This window comes from Thermobia domestica, chromosome 8, assembly GCF_964235325.1.
Source record: "Thermobia domestica chromosome 8, izTheDome1.hap1.1, whole genome shotgun sequence".
Lineage (NCBI taxonomy): Eukaryota > Metazoa > Arthropoda > Insecta > Zygentoma > Lepismatidae > Thermobia > Thermobia domestica.
Genome location: NC_137461.1, coordinates 162,010,602 through 162,030,934, shown reverse-complemented (window position 1 = coordinate 162,030,934; position 20,333 = coordinate 162,010,602). Strand labels below are relative to the sequence as shown.

Genomic DNA, 20,333 nt, shown 5'->3' with positions numbered 1-20,333 from the left:
ATTATACATCAGAAATATCAACATTGTAAATGATAAAAATTCCCTTAACTACCTCAGCGGGAATCGAACCTAGGACCCCTAAATTACGAAGCGAATGCTCAAGCCACTACCCTAAAACTGCTTTGTTAAGTAAGAGTCAAGAAACACTTGTGTATGTAATCAAATTGCACATGTTTACGATTCCAATATTTTATTAACGATGAAACCCTGATTTCGGTCATGGTAAAACACTGTACAAATTTAAACTTAAAAAAGATATAAAAAAACGTAAGGATATGAGGGAGGAAGCGGTCTTAAGAGTAATTCGAATCCTTAACTGGAACCTGGTGCCTCAGACCACTTTTTTTCTGATTCACCGAAAGTATCTCCGTAACTTGTCTCTATTATACTCGGTTATATTCGTTTTACAGTTATTTCCAATACCTTGAACGACAGGGAAACGAACATAGATACATCGAGAACATTTAAAATTTCAAAGGCTCTCCCACCGGGAATCGAAACCGAGTGAGTCCCTGCTCACTGAACTATCTGATGGGTGGGGTACAGGGTTCGTTCCCAAGGCAAATAAGCTTGAGAAGGACAACATCGTGCTCGTGGGTTTTCTCGGGACACTCCCGTTTCCTCCCACTTTCTCATTCCACCAATTCGTCCATCATAATTCGCTTGCTTTAATCATGGTCTTCCTCAACCTAACAGGCATAATCGTGGTGCATTAAACGCAAAGATTTCATTTCATTTCCAAACGGTTAACCCAAACCATTTCGAATCGAAAAAGTTATATTTTCTATTGCTTATTAACGAGTTCTCACAAAAATATTTAGAGAAATAAACATGGGGAATCATAATTCGATTTAAAAGAGAAACAGAAGATTTATAATACCTTAACTTGAAACGAAACCATTTATGTACCTTTCGGAACTTTTCCAATATACGTATGAATATGCTGAAAAGTGGCAATATAGTGTCTGTTTTCAAACAAAACTGAACCAAATTATGATTCGGTTTCTGAAATAAACGGACACATTCTGTTACAATCTTATACCGAACCCAAACTAGTTAAAAGGGTTTTGGAACACGTTTAGTGTCTAACTTGTAGTTTTTGTTTCTATTGTCTCGTGAAATTTACTGCCATTATATAGTTCAAATTTGGAGATAAAACCCCTGTAGCCACCTACTTCCGCCCATATATGTAATAATTCGTGTAATTTTCTAAAGCACTGGAAGAAGATGAAGTTTTCACACTATTAATGTGCAATTTTTCATTCTTATTGAAAAATGTCTGAACTTTTCAAATTTTAACAGTAAATGAGAGAAAGTCATTCTTTAGCACCTCTTTTGGGGCGTGAGCACAAACGTTCACATTCCTTAAGGGAGATTCAATGTTAATTTTTTGTAGCTGTTTTCTCCAATCATTATTGGTACGGAATTTGGGGCATATGAGTATTATTTGCTAGAAAATACAATAACACTCATCCGCAATGTTAGTAATGTTAATAGTTCTGGAACATTATTTTTGGTAAGGATACTCTTTTGGGGGCAAGGAGCGTAAAAAGGTGGTGGGTAGTGTGTTACCAAAATCCCAAATTCTATATTTTAGAACTCCAGTAATCGTCAGCTTAAACACAAATGTCAGAATTAATGCTCCGATGCTCCTTGCGTGTCCCAGTGACTGATATGGGGCTACATTCCCGCTTTTAAAAATCACATAAAAAAATCACCGTAAATATCCCTAGCAGGGACTACAAGAAGAAGGTATTTTTTGGATCAATTAATGTGAAATTCAATGCTATTGTAATAGAAAGGTATGTGTATTGTTGTAAAGGCCTGGAAAAGAACCGGAAATTTTGGGTAAAAAAATAGTTTTTTACCGTTTTTTTCGAGCTTGGAAAAAACGAAAAATTGGGAAAAAATTAAATTTTTAAATATTTTACTACATTATGCTTTTAAAATGAAAACTATTTTATATTTACTAGTTTACAGTTAAGATCATTGAGTAGTTATGTTTCTTGCATTAGAATAGAGAAATTTTGTGGCAACAAATAGACTTGCACCGCTCTAAAGTTAGCACTGTGATAGAATAAAGTTATGGCTACAAAGGAACTGAAATATAATCCTAGTTAGACTAATTAATACAGACGCACTTAAATAATCTTAAGTAATCTTATAGTTACCATTTTATGGCTGGGAAATGTTAAAATAACAGGGCCAGTATCATTTTAGTTAATAACAATATGTTAAATCAAATATATATATTTTATGGAGATACGTATCTTCCTTGTGCTGTGCAAAATTTCTGGAAATTTTGAACTCATTAGAAAAAATCTTTTGTTCGGAAGTATTGGCAATCTGAAAATATAATTTAAAAACTATTTCTTCGCCTGATGCTAATCTTATTTGATGTGACGTATTTGCAGCATATGTACAACGTATTTCGCTAGCAGGAAAAATATTTAAAAGCAACAGCTTTTTATTTTACTGTTTAGTTTTCTGATTTCTGATAATAATCCCTCTTTATTATTTGTATATTTTTCTAACAACTCAAAAAGAGATTATCTTATTTACATATACACACACAAACCTCACAAGTGCGTAAATTTGAGCAGCGACAAGTATTATAGAATTTAACATGTGGAACTTCCGTTCGTTATTATTAAAGACTAGCTGTATACACGTTCTTTGCATGGGGAGAATACGTTTCATTTTTTGTATAAGGGGCACCAAAACTGTCACCAATGAACTTAGGGACCCCAAAAACTATGAATTCGACACTAGTATCAGTCATTTACAATTACTTTTACATGACACCCTCCAACTTTACGAGTACTAATGGGGGCTGAATCTGGATTTAAACGGCATAGAAAGTGTTACTGTTCATCTCAGCCAGCCCGAAAACTGGTATCAATACTAATATCGGTCATTTTCGATCATTTTTAAATATATATCCCTGCTCCCTCCCCGAAGTTGTGGCGCTGAATTTGGATTTAAACAGCAGCGGAAGTGTTACCGTTCATCACAGCAACCCCAAAAACTATGGATTCGACACTATTATCAGTCATTTTCGATATATATATATACACAGGGTGTTAATGAACTATACCGACAAACTGTAAGAGATGATTCCTTACATCAAAACAAGATAAAAAGTTCATATGAACCTGTGGGCAAAAGTTCATAGTTTCAGAGCTAGGGCTGTCCAAAATGGCGAAAAAGCCAAATTTCAAGAGGCCCTATTTCGAATTTGAGAAACTGTGAATGATGGTCCCTATCAGCGTAAAGGAAGTCACGCATACGCAATCCAAAAATGCATTCCCTGAATATTCATAAAAGTCATGTCTACCTTTACCCTGCTTCATCTCACAAGGAGAAAGCAGACTTTGATACATGAACTTCGTAGCCATCTTTCGCGAGATAGTAGTGCACAGTTAAAATGTGAATATTACAAACTGAGAGAGCGCAATGGCCAGAAATAGCAGATAAAAAGCGCTTTAACTTTCCGACTCGCTGCATATATGATACTACGCGTAAAGTTATCAAGTGACGGCGTGGCAGAGTGAAGAGCATCTACGACTCACATGCAAAGGGTCCTTTTGCATGGGGATGAGGAGGAAGTTCTATATGGGGGGAGGCTATAACCAAAGGGGATTTCCCCCTTATTCCTTTTGTAATTCGCACACTGTCCACAGATATAGACACGAAGCGTCAAGAACATTTTTTATAGAACGACAGTGGTAACCATAATATCAGGGTTGGCTGGTTTAAACCAGCTGTTTTTTTCAAAAAAAAAAAAAAGTTTAAACCAAACAAAAAAAGAACGAAAAATGCTTTAAATCCTGTGAACTTCATGGTGACGTCTCCACATATGAAACCATCTGCATTACGTTTATGTACTTTTCACCTTTTAATCAAGGGGTCCCGTGTTCAATTCTCGGTCGAACCACAACCCATCTTTCAAGTGTAAACCAAGTGCGATTCGAGGTGTCCCTTTAAGCGAAAACTTTGGTATTTCATAAGAATGTTAAGCCTAAACATACGAAACGAAACCAAATTATATATTTCTACTTGCCTGAATGCCTGTTGTTTTATAAAGAAGCAAAGATTGCTTAAATATATTGATAGAAATAGGCAAAATTTATCAACTGTCTACGCAGCTTCCAACATCAGCTTGGATTTGACTTTGTTTTAATTTTATTGAATGATATCTACATACCAAATTTGTAATTTAATACCTCAGTTTTAGCGTAGTAATTATGATACGTTGAACTTAAAATTTTATATACAAATACATTTAAGGTAATAACAGGATTTTTCCAATGGCTAAGGCGGGAGTTTCCCGATTTATATATAATTGTATAATGTTTTTACTTATGTAACTGTTTATCTTTTTGTCCTTCTGAAAAGACTCTTGACAATTATATTAACAAGTAGGCCTATGTAAAGATCAGTACAATGTATTTTTATCAGGAGTCCTTCGTGAGTGAGTCGGCAATCGCATTTATGACCAATTAGTCACGGTTTCGTGTCGAAATGGACAATTTCTCTTGGATGAAGCCGAGAAGCGGTTTGGATTCCGCTTTAAGCTTATGTGACCCCTTCCAGCATAACCTTGTTGTTGCATAATAACACCAAGGCGAAACAAACTAATTTCTGTCCATATCTAATATAAATACATAGAGTAAATTATTTAAACAAAAAAAAAAAAAAAAAAAAAAAAAAACTGGTTTAAACCAAAAAAACCTGGTTTTTTGGTTTTTTCAATAAAAACCATGGTTTTTGCCAACCCTGCATAACATATTATGTGGTATCAATATATTTACGGAACAGATTACATTTTGTTGCTAGTTAGCAAACGTTGAAAGATTTTACAACATATTTCATCATTTCTATTGTTTTACGCATTATAAACACATGGTGAATTAATATTTTATTTGTAGTTACAAATTGCTACTTTATTGGTTAAAGTAAAAAAAAAAAAGTTGAATCGAGCGGGAATTGAACCCTGGACCCTTTGCGCGTGAGTCGTAGGTGTTCTTCACTCTGCCACGCTGTCACTTCATAACTTTACGCGTCGTATCATATATGCGGCGAGTAGGAAAGTTTAAGATGCTTTTTCTCCGTTATATCTGGCCATTGCGCTTTCTCAGTTTGTAATATGGTGTCCCTGGCTCAAACCCCGCAAACGTAGTTTTGTGTTGGGCAACATTATGATCGGGATACTCCAATTTTCTCCCATACTTTCATTCATTTCTCATCGTCACCGTCTCCTTTAGCCTAACCGGCATAAGCGTGGGATGTAAAACTAAAGATTTCATTTGCACCAGTGTTAGTCCATCTCATCAAAGGGGTAATAATCTCCAAATTTTATGCCATAAAAGGGAACGAAAAAGCCATCATAACCTCCAAGCTAAAAATCCCAGTTCAGTGACGTCAAACGAACATATTAGCTCGATCCAAATACCTCTAATTCATTCGTACCAGCAGGTGTGCGGTGGCTCAGTGGTAGAGCGTTCACCTCTGCTGTATGGGGTCCCTGGTTTAAACACCGCGAAAGTAGTTTTGTGGTGGGCAACATTATGCTCGGGATACTCCAATTTTCCTCCACCAATTCATTCATTTCTCATCGTCACCGTCTCCTTTAGCCTAAACGGCGTATTTGTGGGACGTAAAACTAAAGATTTCATTTGCACCAGTGTTAGTCCATCTCATCAAAGGGATAACAATCTCCAAATTTTATGCCATAAAAGGAAACGAAAAATAAAAAGTATTCGTAAACCTGTACTATTTCATAACGTAATGAATCATCAAGAATATGTTTTTAATAATTAAAAAAAAGTCATCATAACCTCTAATCCAAAAATCCCAATTCGATGACGTCATAGCAGGGCCAAGGTACCTCTGACTCATTCGCAGTAGCGTGCATGGCCCCTGAATAAGCATAAGCAAAATTTAATAGGTGACGCAATACCAGGTCAAGGCAACCCTGATTCATTCACTATGGTCCACGGTGGCCCCAAATTGGATAATCAAAAGTTAGATAGGGTGGGGCCAGTACTACTATCGCTGTGCTAGCCACTATGCTACCCAGTGCATTCTCAGATATTTTCATTCCTCAAGTTGTTTCTCATTCAGACCCCGTGCGCTGTCACAACTCTAGTTGTGTTCGGACAACCTAGTACCTTTATATTAAGCAACTATACAGGTTGAATTATGTTGCATGAGAAAGAAGGAAACAACATTTCTTCTTACTCTATATTCTCTATGTGCAAAGCGTTGCTTCATTCCTTTTCATATAACTGCCAAATAATATATAAACAAACCTCTATAACAGGTCCATGTCCCGGATATATTGACTTCGGCTTCAAGTCAAGTATACGCTGCAGAGAATTCATATAATCATGAAGGTCTTCAAACACTGCTGTACCTTCACCCAAAATACAGTCGCCACTGAATAGAACATTATCTTCTTTTAACATTAAAACAATGTGATCTGTCGTATGTCCTGGTGTATGTATTACTCTGAAACGGAGATATATTAGACAATGATTTTTTCAAGCCAAATATATATTACAACTAATTTACAACATAAATTTGTTTGACTGTTATAATTAAAGGTAAATAATTTATTTTGAAGATGTTACTAATTAATTATATACTACAAATTGATACGAGGAAAGGCCAGATAGTTCTTATCCTCACCATAATAGAAATGTGTTAATAATGTAAAAATCTGCACAATGATAGATTGGCATCTCACTAATATGTGAGCCAACATGAGTCGACTAATATGCCTCACTAATATATGTCTTTATAGGTTCTGTTGAATTGATGTTACAGCCAGAAAACTAGTTGGTTATATGTTGAGCAAAACTGAATACTGAGCTGTAATTAGATTCCTCCATCTTCAAGGAAAATTGGCGCGAATGATACATGAAGAGATGACAGCTACGAATGGAGAGGAATGCTTATCTTATGACGCAGTGAAACGTTGGAAAAGAGAATTAAAATACGGTTGCACAAGTCTATAGGGTGGCTCAAGAGAAGGTCGTCTCTCAACGGCTACAGACCCAAGTGAAGTGGAAAATGTCCAGCTTGAATTATACGTGTGACTAATAATTGTTTAACTACGGAGGTGAACATTAATAGGGGTTCCGTTTACACCGTATTGCATATAACATTCTGCACACGAACAAAGCGGCAGCAAAGTGGGTTCCCCGATTGTTGACACTTTTTCAAAAACAATAGCATTCTGGATCATACCATAAGGATAAGAATTCTTTTGTAAACAGATTGGTGATTACGTATGAATGCTGGATGTCTATGTGGCCTGAAACCAACGAAATTAGTAAAACATCGAAGAATATCTCGTCATCCACCTCCAAAAAGGCTAAAGTGCCGCATTCATCCATCAAGGTCTGTTGTCCGTGTTTTGAAACTATAAGATGTAATCCTGATTTATTACTTTAAGAGTAAGGCTACAATTACAGCTACGTGCTGCAAAGGTTACTGATTGCTATCAAAGCTAAGAGACGGGATTCGCTCTCGAAAGGCGTGTTGCTACTAGTACCGACATACCAGGCAGCAGAAACACTCAGTTTTTTTATGCCAATGTAGCTATAGTCGGCATCAGAGAAGAAAACAAGTTAGGGGTGACGAAGTGGGAAACAGAGGGTATAATTGATGCTCTCGCAAAACAGTCAGGATAGTTTATGAGTGTATAAAGAGACTTTTGAGTTGCCAGGTATATGGTGAATGCCATGTTTGTGTGGAAATCAAAAGAAATGTACCGTATTTCCTTCTAAAACAGCTTTTCGTGGATTATTAATTTCTTACAGTGTAAATAACTTCACAGCTATATCTGAAGCTTTATTAGTAAATAGTAAGTAAATATGTCAATGTATCTGCAAAAGAAAAAAAATATTTATACTTGAAAATTATAATCATCAACGAATTACTCATTTCGCAGCTGAATCTTGTACGGTCTACTGAATCGTACCTGAGCGAGAAGTTAGAACTCATATTATTTAAGTGTTTTGACAGATCGTGAAGCATTGATGAAACTTCTTAATAGCATTTTGTTTATTGGTTTTTAGTGTTCTTTTTTAGTAGCGGAAGGGGGGCAGTGGTTCAGTGGCAGAGCGCTTACATCTGGTGCATGGGGTCCCTGGTTCGATCCCTGAACAAGTAAGTTTATGGTGGACAACATCGTGTCCGTTGGCTTTTACGGACTACACCCGTTTCCTCCCACATTTTCATTCCATCAATTATTCAATCATTCATTTGCCTTAATCATCCGTCTCCCTTAGCATAATGGGCATAAACGTGGGACGTTCAACTGAAATATTTTCTTTTCAGTACTGGGACCATTTGAGGCATGAATCAACAGTTTAAACTGGAACCCAAACAAATGAAGTGCGTTTAAATTTCAATGCTCTCCCTCCGGAAATTGAACCCAGGACCACGCGCACCACAGGCCCGTGCTACCTATTAGACCAGCGGGGAAGGCTAAAAGAAACTTTTTATTACTAGTTGTCCCCCCCCCCCCCAAAGCCTTCGGCTTACTGTACGCTATACGTTAAAATTGCTTAACTGTACGTTCCAGTTCATAGTGGTTCAGGATGAGCAAAAACCTGGCCAAAACCTATAAGTGGTTATAAAAATGTACAAAATGCTTCTAAAGTCCCAAATGTGTGAGAATTGTATATTTATAGTACTAAGAATTAACGAACACGTTCATCGTTCGGTTGCACTAGCCTTATCTGCAAGAGAAAGTTAGTAGGAAATGTTTGTAAACACTGATAAAGTACTGCGTATTCGTATGCAATATGTCAGTACACTCACATGTACTAATCTTACTACACTCATACATACAAGTCTTCATTACACTCACACACACGAATGAAAAACGACAATTGATTTTGTCAACCACATCTGTACGTCAATCACCACTGTCACAGTCAATATCACTGAAAGCAGATCGGATGCTTTCATTATTTTGGCTGTTGGACGCGGCGTTGGCTCTTTCCCCTCCACGCTCCGACATCTTCAACAGTAGTCGTCCTTTGTGTGACAAGCAACGATTTCTCTTCCCGGTAGCCACGTGCCTAATACTCGAAAGAAAGGGATCAGAAGTAATCAGAGGTATATGCAACATATCCTGATTCGTAATAGTGCGAGAGAATTTGCGCGAGTGGTCTTCTCGAAATGTTCGTAAGTCTTTATTCCGTGCCTCTTCAGAAAGCTGACCTATTGGTAAAATGGCATTCTGTATCACAGCCAATCCATGAACAAGTATTTTATGGACACTAGCCAGCATATACGTAGATCGAACTGTAAAGATGAACAAAGAGTTTGGCTGTCTCAAGTGCATAACTGTTAAAAGTCTTGGGATCAATATCAAGTCCAGAGTTGATTACAGATAGTATCACCAAAAATCATTTAATCAGTTGTTCAGAAATCCCGTTATTTGTGAAAATTGGTATGGGTCCGCAAAAATCTCCTAGTAGTGTTCCAATCATTGCTTGTTTCGCTGCCTCCTGCTTTGGGTCTATCAGCGGAAGGTCTATTTTTTCTCTCAACTGTTTCTGAATCTCATGTTTCCGTGAGTAATTGGCGATAACTTGGATAAATGTCTGTGTTGCATGTTTTGGCACCAACTCGTATACAGTTGTATTGGCTTTTGGTTAACTTAGCATCGATAAATAATGCAAGCACCTCTTCTTTGGTGTACGGTTTGGGAGAAATACTTTGGTCCTTTGCGCTCACAAACGCTTGCCTCATCTTACAAGCTCTAGTCGGAATTGTTTCTGTCACTTCATGAAGTACTTTTGCTGCATACTTTTGTCCTGATGCCTGACGACTAACTTTGGCAGCAAAAGCCAGTTCCGATGTGCTTGCAGATGCGTGTAAGTCTTTCGTTTTGCTCCGTTTTGTTCTGTCACTAGATTCTCTGAAATCCTTCGATGGACGAGCGCCAGAATTTGATCGACGTTCCATCTGTCTCTGGACTGTAAACGTCAGTTCTCCTCCCTCAAGCAATGCTGTATGTGTCTTCAGAAATATGTAATGATTTCTGCCACTCTTATACAGTTTTTGGTACACTTCCTGCAAAATATGGAAACAGTTCTTCGAATGTTTCACTAATGCGGGCTGGGTGATCACCAAGGTCCAATTGCGTCAAAACCCAGGTCTGGACCTTCCGTGTTTGCTCCCTCTGACAATGTCCTTTCATTTATCTTATTTTCTCATAGAGTTGGATGTGTCTTGGCTTTATGATAAACTACAGACTTCCTGCAAGTAAAAACCTGAACTATTAATTTCGTTGTACTGTCACCACACACAATCACAAAGAAACATGTATTTCACGAACTCGCACATAATCGCACCTAAACTTCATGGAAAACAATTCACCATGGATTATTCTTCGGGACCATTTCAACAACTCCGCTGGGGAACGTTGGGCACTATACTAAATCTTTGTAGTTTTGTGAACCTTCTGTTGACACAAGTGAGATTTTGACACATTAACATATTTTGTTTGAGGAAACGTACATATGGAAGATACTGCATAGCCACTTTGGATAGTTGCAGTGCTTGAGAGGTATATTGGTGCCATATATAACAGATGTTTCTTTTAACCACATATTCATAGGTATCAAGCCATGAACTTGAATGTCAAATACTCTATTTGGCAACTATTTCAGGAACATGCTCACAATGGTTAACTTCCACCCTTTCTAACTCATCCATTACATGTTACTCGTGTTCATTTTATGTACTTAGTAAACTTTGGATATTTCTTAAGCCATACATTAAACCAGTAACCTTCTAACGCAATTTTCAAAAATTGGGTTTTGGCTCGTTCTGAACCACTGTGCAATTGTTTAACTTTTTAAGTTTGTCCACTAACTTGCAGTTACACGAAAATTAATGTTCAAATCTTAATAATAAACAGCAAAACACACAGTTCATCATTATTATAGTTTCAGTATTTAAACTGAAAGAATACAATTACATCCTCACAATATATTGCTGTAGAAATTCACAACTACGAGTATTAATGCTCAAATCTAAGTATGATCACAGACCTTGTCCTATTTTCAAATGATTAAATTGAAACAATACAGTTTTTAAGCTGCAATTAAATCGTCACAATATTTTTATATGCAAGTTGACTGCACGTTAGCGATATCTATTGGTATCTAAGCATGACTATGAACTATTAAGAATTGGCGTTACTCACAGGATGAGATATTTCCCTTTTATTCGTAATAAAGATTAATTACGTCAACGAACTTTGCTTAAGAAAGTAAATTCTGCTAATGACAAAGATAATTTCGAAAGGAGTTATCTCCAGCTTTACACTAAAAGAACTTTATACTGACTTTCCTATATTTTAACGAAATTAGCTTATCGAGGTTAAAAATATAAATAGAAACTGAAGAGTAAAAACTATAGGCTATTAAGGATTATCTAGTTCATACAATGGATTCAGTTTCTAGTGTAATTGAAAGTACTTTTTACCTTTATTAAATTATGTAATTACGTCATTACATTCTTGCCATTTAATATTTACTCTATCACTTTCATCCTTTTTTGTTTTTTACTCTATCACTTTCATCCTTTTTTGTTTCCTTGAATTGTAATTTCTAGAAGGAAATTTAGATATAAGATTGGCCACCCTGTAAAAACTCTTCACAGCCGGGAGTAGGTAGAGAAACTCAGCAAGAAGGGTTGCTAAGACTGAATTCCGAAGTCTTGCAACCTTCTTAGATACCTTTGCTGCCCCTACCCATCACATTCACCCATTCGGGTCCGTATAATTACTTCCTCTTCCCAAATATGAAGCAGCATTTACGAGGTAGGGGTTTTGCAGATTGTGATGAAATCATTAATAAGCTTAATTTGTCTCCGACTCCGAAGACTTTTATACAGATGGTATTAGACTGATCCATAGATATGAGGAATGTAAGGCAATACGAGGTAAATATGTAGAGAAGGACGTAACCACGAACCCAATTACAGAGCCCTAGCTCATCTCTATTATAGTGCAAGTAAGAACTTTCTAGCCTCCCCTCGTAATAAACATATTTGTAAGAAATTAGTTACTTAAAGTGTTCAAATTGCCTGTTAATATAGACGCTTAATTTAACAAGAAGAGTGTGAACAACAACTGCACTCCATCCAGCAATAGCAAGCTTGAGTGGAAATAAAGTTAACATCACTAGGCCTACTTATTTCATAATGGACATCAAGTAGGTAGAACAATTCTCACTCTTCTATTTGAGTATCGATCTCAGTGAAATTTCCTTAGGATTTCGATTACGTACGGTTACAGTACTTTTCATCCTATTCTTCGATTCTAGAAAAGGAACAGATGCATCCTTCCTTTCCACATTAAGATTTCTATCAAACGCAATACTGCTTTTACAATACGGAATTATAGAGTAGCCATTATACGACAGTTTTTCAACGAAGAACGACCATTATTTTACACTATATACCCATCCTCATATTTTTCATTGTTTTTCTTCAAATTTTATGCGATGCACTTGTCCCAGCGTTTCTGCCAATCATCAAAGACATACTGGAAGTCATTTTTGGAAAGGTCGGTCCTTTGGTATTGCTTCCGATTCTGGCCATCTGATGATGAAAAATGACGAAGGTGAAAAACAGCAAAAGGCACACACGACCAGGCTTGGACTATAGTGCGGGTGATTTGATTTGATTCGATTTTGAGTTTAGCGTCCCTTTCAGCAGCGAGGCTATATGAGACGTGGACCTACTGGTTAACGTGGAATCCAAACCACCCGAGCTCCCTCCGGGAACCGAACCCAAATCTCCCACGCCAAAGGCACGTACGCTAACCACTTAGCTACGAGAGAGCTCAATATAGTGGGGTGAGAAACACATTTCACATAATAATAATAATAATAATAATAATAATAATAATAATAGAATATTTATCACAAGTCGACGAGCGTTGTCATAGTTGACGAGCGCATCTATTTTGTTGCGAGGAGTTAGATTCACCATCTTCGTGTAACTTCCGTTCCAGTTCCTAACCAACATATACGCAGACGTCCATTTGTTCTGGCGTGAGCAGTGTGGAGTTGAGTTGATTTTGAGTTTAACGTCCCGTTCAGCAGCGAGGCTATATGAGACACGGATCTACTGATTAACGTGGAATCCGAACCACCTGAGCTCCCGCCGAGAATCGAGCCCGGGTCTTCCACGCCAAAGGTGAACAGTGTGGAGACCCAGCGAGCACAAACACGTCTCATATTATTCAGTTTTCTGTTACTAAGGTGTGAATGACGCCTTATAATCTTTCCAACATGCCTTCGTAAAATTATTCCCCGATTGTCTCTCACAACTACGATAACAGTGTTGATGTTTTCTTCCGTAAGAACAGTTATTAATGCCTCAGGGCAACCTTCCTTTGAAGTTGATCGTCTCATTTTTCTAAACCACTTCCGAGTTATGTTGTAGGGCAGAGTAGTTTCTTCATAGTCTCATAGTCTTCATAATCTTCATTGAAGCATTGCATACACAGATCTGCCACCATGATATATATATATATATATATATATATATATATATATATATATATATATATATATATATATATATATATATATCAGTCAGTCAGTCAGTCAGTCAGTCAGTCAGTCAGTCAGTCAGTCAGTCAGTCAGTCAGTCAGTCAGTCAGTCAGTCATTCATACATACATACATACATACATACATACATACATACATACATACATACATACATACATACATACATACATACATACATACATACATACATACATACATACATACATACATACATACATACATACATACATACATACATACATACATACATACATACATACATACATACATACATACATACATACATACATACATACATACATACATACATACATACATACATACATACATACATACATACATACATACATACATACATACATACATACATACATACATACATACATACATACATACATACATACATACATACATACATACATACATACATACATACATACATACATACATACATACATACATACATACATACATACATACATACATACATACATACATACATACATACATACATACATACATACATACATACATACATACATACATACATACATACATACATACATACATACATACATACATACATACATACATACATACATACATACATACATACATACATACATACATACATACATACATACATACATACATACATACATACATACATACATACATACATACATACATACATACATACATACATACATACATACATACATACATACATACATACATACATACATACATACATACATACATACATACATACATACATACATACATACATACATACATACATACATACATACATACATACATACATACATACATACATACATACATACATACATACATACATACATACATACATACATACATACATACATACATACATACATACATACATACATACATACATACATACATACATACATACATACATACATACATACATACATACATACATACATACATACATACATACATACATACATACATACATACATACATACATACATACATACATACATACATACATACATACATACATACATACATACATACATACATACATACATACATACATACATACATACATACATACATACATACATACATACATACATACATACATACATACATACATACATACATACATACATACATACATACATACATACATACATACATACATACATACATACATACATACATACATACATACATACATACATACATACATACATACATACATACATACATACATACATACATACATACATACATACATACATACATACATACATACATACATACATACATACATACATACATACATACATACATACATACATACATACATACATACATACATACATACATACATACATACATACATACATACATACATACATACATACATACATACATACATACATACATACATACATACATACATACATACATACATACATACATACATACATACATACATACATACATACATACATACATACATACATACATACATACATACATACATACATACATACATACATACATACATACATACATACATACATACATACATACATACATACATACATACATACATACATACATACATACATACATACATACATACATACATACATACATACATACATACATACATACACACACAAAAAAAAAAAGAAAAAAAAAGAGAGAGAGAGCACTCAAGAGCAACCGCAACGGTCTCATTATATTTACTACTTAAATAAGGTATTCCGTGACATACTGGTATCTACTTGGTGTTTCCAACAACCTTGAAGTTTGGGGAAGATCAGAGTAGTATTTTGCGTTACAGTTGTTCAAATGCACTCTGTTAGGTGTGCCTGTACTCAATATGTGTGTCGTTAAGACTTAAAATGCTCGCTTTGTTTGCTTTTCTGGAGCAGTGTAAAGTGCAAATTTTAATGAAATTTATGTATTACTGAATATTCGTTTTGTTTACGTTCTAAACGGAAGTGCTTCACGTACATTACAAGACGTTGAAAAAATTTTATTATTTCCTAGAAACTCGAAATATGAGAAAAGTGCGTGACACAAGCCTTTGTAAACAAAGACGAATTCTGACACTGCTAAGTGAGGGCTACTCAAATAGAAAAATCGCCGAAATTCTAGGTATAATCATACTATCTTCGGTATAATAATACAGAAGCAAGGAGAGTATGGTATGTCTTCTGAATGACAACGGTGTGGGAGAAAATGAAAACAGCTGCAAGATTTGATCGAGAGGTTTTTTGCTTGGCTGTATCAGAGCTTTCAGGGCTATGAAATACAGTAATTATTTATTCTAATGCAGGTTATAACATAAGCTGGATGACTGTTGTCAAATCATTTAATGAAAAAGGGTTACATAAGAAAACTCTAAGAAAGAACCCACTTTTAACTCAAACATGTAAACGCTAGAAGAGAGTTCGTGAATAGACACGGTGCATGGAGTAATGAACAGTGTTGCCACGTAATTTTATTGGATGAGGAGAAGTTTATGATTGTTGAAAATGACATTGGAATTAAATTTTGGATGAGAAAAGGAAAAAATGTGCGAAGATGAAGCCAAAGTACGTTTCCAAACGAAGGAAATTTGATAAAAGTATCATATTATCGGGATGCTTTACTTCAAATGGAACGTGATGAATTAAAATCTGGAATAAACAAGTTAATGCGGCATATTATATTGACATCCTGAACCGAAAGTTACTACAACCATTTGTTGACTATTTCTCAAATTCTAATTCGAGTGGATTTATTTTCCAAGACGACAATGCGCCGTGTCACAGATCACGGAGTGTAGCATACTGGTTTTAAAGTATGAATTTCCAAAGAATATGGTGGTCACCAAATTCTCCGGATAGGAATCTTATATACAGTGGCATATTATGTCACAAAAAGAACTGGCATATTATGTCACAAAAAGGACATGGGAAGATATATCAGTCTAGGAGTGAAGCATTTGTGAACATCATATCCCGTTGGTTTGCAGCATTAAGATCTGGCCGTGTCGGTGTAACAAAAGACTGAATTGTCATAAAGATTGTGGTGTATGAAATTTTCTTTGTTTCATTTACTTTTAGTAATTTACCTACCGTTTAGCGATAAACTTTGCACAAAGAGTGTGATGATAAAAAATATGCATTAAATTTAGTTTCTGGATTATAAGATCCTTTGATGTATAAAACTCAGTGTTTTTAAGTAATGTTCATATATGTACTATAGGAGCACAACATAAGCATTAGAAAACTATTAAAAGATCAGTTGAACAATGTGTGACCAACGAGGTTTATAAAAATAAGTCTGGAATTAACAATGTAACAGTTTTTCCAAAGTGGTGCTATTTTTTTTGTGACAGACTGTTCTATATATATATACACAGACGTGTTCAAATTATTAGACTCAATATTCAGTTTCTGAATATTTTACTGTTCTTACAATATTATGTGAGAAAATACGTTCGAACTTAGTCCAAATTACTACTTTGTAACTCTGTAATAATTTCTATTGGATGTGGCATATGCTTTTCAATATCAATAAAACAAATGCGTACGTAACATTCCAATATAATTACTATGAAGTATGTATATCCAAATTGGAAGAAAATTGTCTCTCACCCAAAGATTAATATTTCGTATGAAATCCCTTATTCTTTATTAAGTCTTTTATCCTTTGTGGCATCCTACGTACGAGTGTAGCACATTTTGCCTTCAATTCAGCATCGTGACACCACAAATTAATTATCTCCTTGATCAACTGAAGTTCGGTTCTAATGTGCTTCTTCTCTAGCTTTTCTTTCATGAAGCTCCAAAAGTTTTCAATCGGGTTCATATCAAGACTAGTGCCTGACCACGGAAAAACACTAATTTCGTTGTCCTCGAAGCATTTTGTCACAGCTTTGGCCCAGTAGCATGGCTCCATCATGCATAAAGATAAATTGTACTTCATAAAACCAGTGCAGTTTGGGAAAGCAGTTCTTCTTGAAGAACTTGTAGGTATTGGTCGTGCTTCATTGTTCTCTCTATTATATACAGCTCACAGATCACGAGAACCCTGAAACAGGGTAGCGGGGAAAGGTCAACGACACGGTCAAGTTTATTTTCGGTTTTTGAGGTGTGGTCTATACTTAAATGTCGTCTGCTACTCCGGGTAAAGTGATCTGTGTGCTATTCCGTGGTGTCATTTGAAATGCGCGTTGTGCTTTGTTTCGTGCTTAGTTTATTTTTGTTTTTCGAATTAGTGTGTTTTTAATATTACAATATACTGTGTTTTAGTGTAATGGCGAGCTCTAGGAAGAAAGGCGCGACTATTCATACTGATTCTCGAGAAATAATAAGCAACATTGTTGAATTCTGTGACCGCGAATCAAGAGAGAAACAGTGTTTAGTACCTCTTGGTCAAGCCACAAAACGTGCTTCTAGAGCTGCAGGTTTGTCTGAATCAACTGTAAAATAATTCACAAGGACGAAAATTAATTTTTCCTGGTATACACAGGAAAAGACCTGATCACAGAAATGTAATTGTAGACGATTTTGATTTGCGTGTTGTAAGAAATGCTGTGAATGAAATGTACGTGTCAGACCACATTATACCAATGCGTGCTAAGCTTTTAACTGTAGTGTGGCAAAAAATACATTTCCCTTGGAAAATAGACTCACTGCACAAGGTATTGAGACAGTGTGGTTTCATTTGGAAGAGATGTAACAATAGGAGAAAGACCAGAAATTGTAACGTAGAGGAGTAAATATTTAAGAGCTGTCAAGAGATATCGGGGAGAAAATCGCGCTCTGATATATCTTGATAAAACTGGAGTCGACAGCAACATTACAACAAAGAAGTGTTGGCAGTCAGACAGTTGTAGGGGTCAGATGTTGTAGGGATCCATGCGAATGCTAGTTTTGCATATCGGCTCATAGTTGCGCATGCGGGAAGCATTAATGGATTTGTGCCGAACGCGTGTCTTATATATAAGGCAGGTAGTAGTAAAGGTGATTTTCACGGTCAAATGAATAATGAGAATTTCCAGAAGTGGGTTAGAGAAAAACTTATCCCAAACATTTCTCCTCGGTCTGTCATAGTAATGGATAACGCTCCTTACTATTCAGTAGAAGCAGAAAAAAGTTCCTTCGGACTATAGCTTGAAAATAGGCTAATAAAATGTATTTGCTACTCCTATTCGACTGTAGTGTCATTCAAATATCACTTTCCTCCACCTTCAAATTGAACAATAACATTAGTCTCGGAAGCGCTTTGCCAGACGTGCAAAATTCAATGAAGAACGTCGTGTACGATGACCTATATAGTCCAGTAAAGATAGCCCATTTTTCTGCCAAGAAAGGAACAAATTAGTAACAAGCTGAAAATTGGTATGGAAGTAGGGGAATATGTTAGGAATAACATACTAAAAGTCCCCTAAAATCCCACTGTAGCTTTTCCCGCAATTTTGAAAAATGTCCGCCATCTTTAGACGACGACAAGGAATTTATGGAAATCGTCACCCTTTATGTTTATTCCTCTAGCCACCGTTCTAATTATCACAAAGCCATGAATCATATATGGTTGGAAAGCTTGAAAGACAGAAAATCTAAGTAAATAACATATATGCCCATCGTCCTAAATTTCTAGAAGAAGAGGAAGAAGAAAACAGCTTTTTTATTTAAAAAAGTTATATTTTCAGAAATCATGAGAAGTTTGCAACACTGACAGTTATTACACACCAACGAAACACCACCAACAGATGTCCTTGATATTTATCTCAATCATAGCCAAGCAATGACACAAATCGGTGCAATACAAGCCGAGAAAAAATATAACTTATGTTACTTTCTGACCTCTTTGTACAAAAGTGCATAAGGTGACATACACTTTCACGGTTCTAGTCACATTCTTTTATCACATAGGACCAAGAGTTATATATCATTGGAAATCTTAAGAAACGTAAATTCGAACGAGATAACACTTATGCTCATCTTCATCATCATCATCATCATCATAGGTATTCTGCCTTTATTGGCAGGTCACTTGCCGCAGCTGAGAAGCTTCCATGCTCCACGGTCCTCCGCTAACTTCTTCGTCTTCGCGTATGATCTTTCTGTTTTTATATCATCCATTAATTGTAGTCTCCTTCGACCCCTCCCTCTCTTTCCCGCCACCATACCCTCTAGGACGTCCCTCATGATACAATCTCTTCTTAGGCAATGTCCCAACCAGTTTCTCTTCCTCTTCCTAATAATATCTAAAAGTATTCTTTTCTCACCCACCATTTCTAACACTCTCTCATTCGTTTTCCGCTCGACCCAACTAATTCTTTCCATTCTTCTCCACACCCATATTTCGAAGGCTTTCAGTCGATTTTCATCACCTTTACGTAATGTCCACGTTTCCGCCCCATACAGTACAACACTCCACACGAAGCATTTTATGAGTCTTTTCTCAACTCTTTATTCAAGGTCCCACAAAACAGACTTTTCTTCCTCCTAAAGGCTTCTTTCGCCATTCCTATCCTTACTTTTATTTCACGTTCGCACTTCATGTTATTACTAAGAATACTACCCAGATATCGAAAACTATTCACTTGTTCTATTTTCTCCCCTCCTACTTTTATATTTGACACCGACCCCTTCGTTCCAATCACCATGGCTTTTGTCTTTCTAACATTTATTTTCATTCCATATTCTTC

At 36.0% G+C, this 20,333-nt stretch overlaps 1 protein-coding gene across 2 annotated transcripts in view; it reads right to left on the bottom strand.

Moving 5' to 3' along the window:
* The window catches only part of LOC145693324 (endoribonuclease LACTB2), a 102,341-nt gene that overhangs the window by 11,268 nt on the left and 70,740 nt on the right, over nt 1–20,333 (bottom strand). For both annotated transcript variants that reach the window (XM_081769210.1, XM_081769212.1), the window contains one exon: nt 6,315–6,513. In XM_081769210.1, the coding sequence (XP_081625336.1) occupies nt 6,315–6,513 (199 nt within the window). The remainder of the gene's footprint in view (nt 1–6,314; nt 6,514–20,333) is intronic.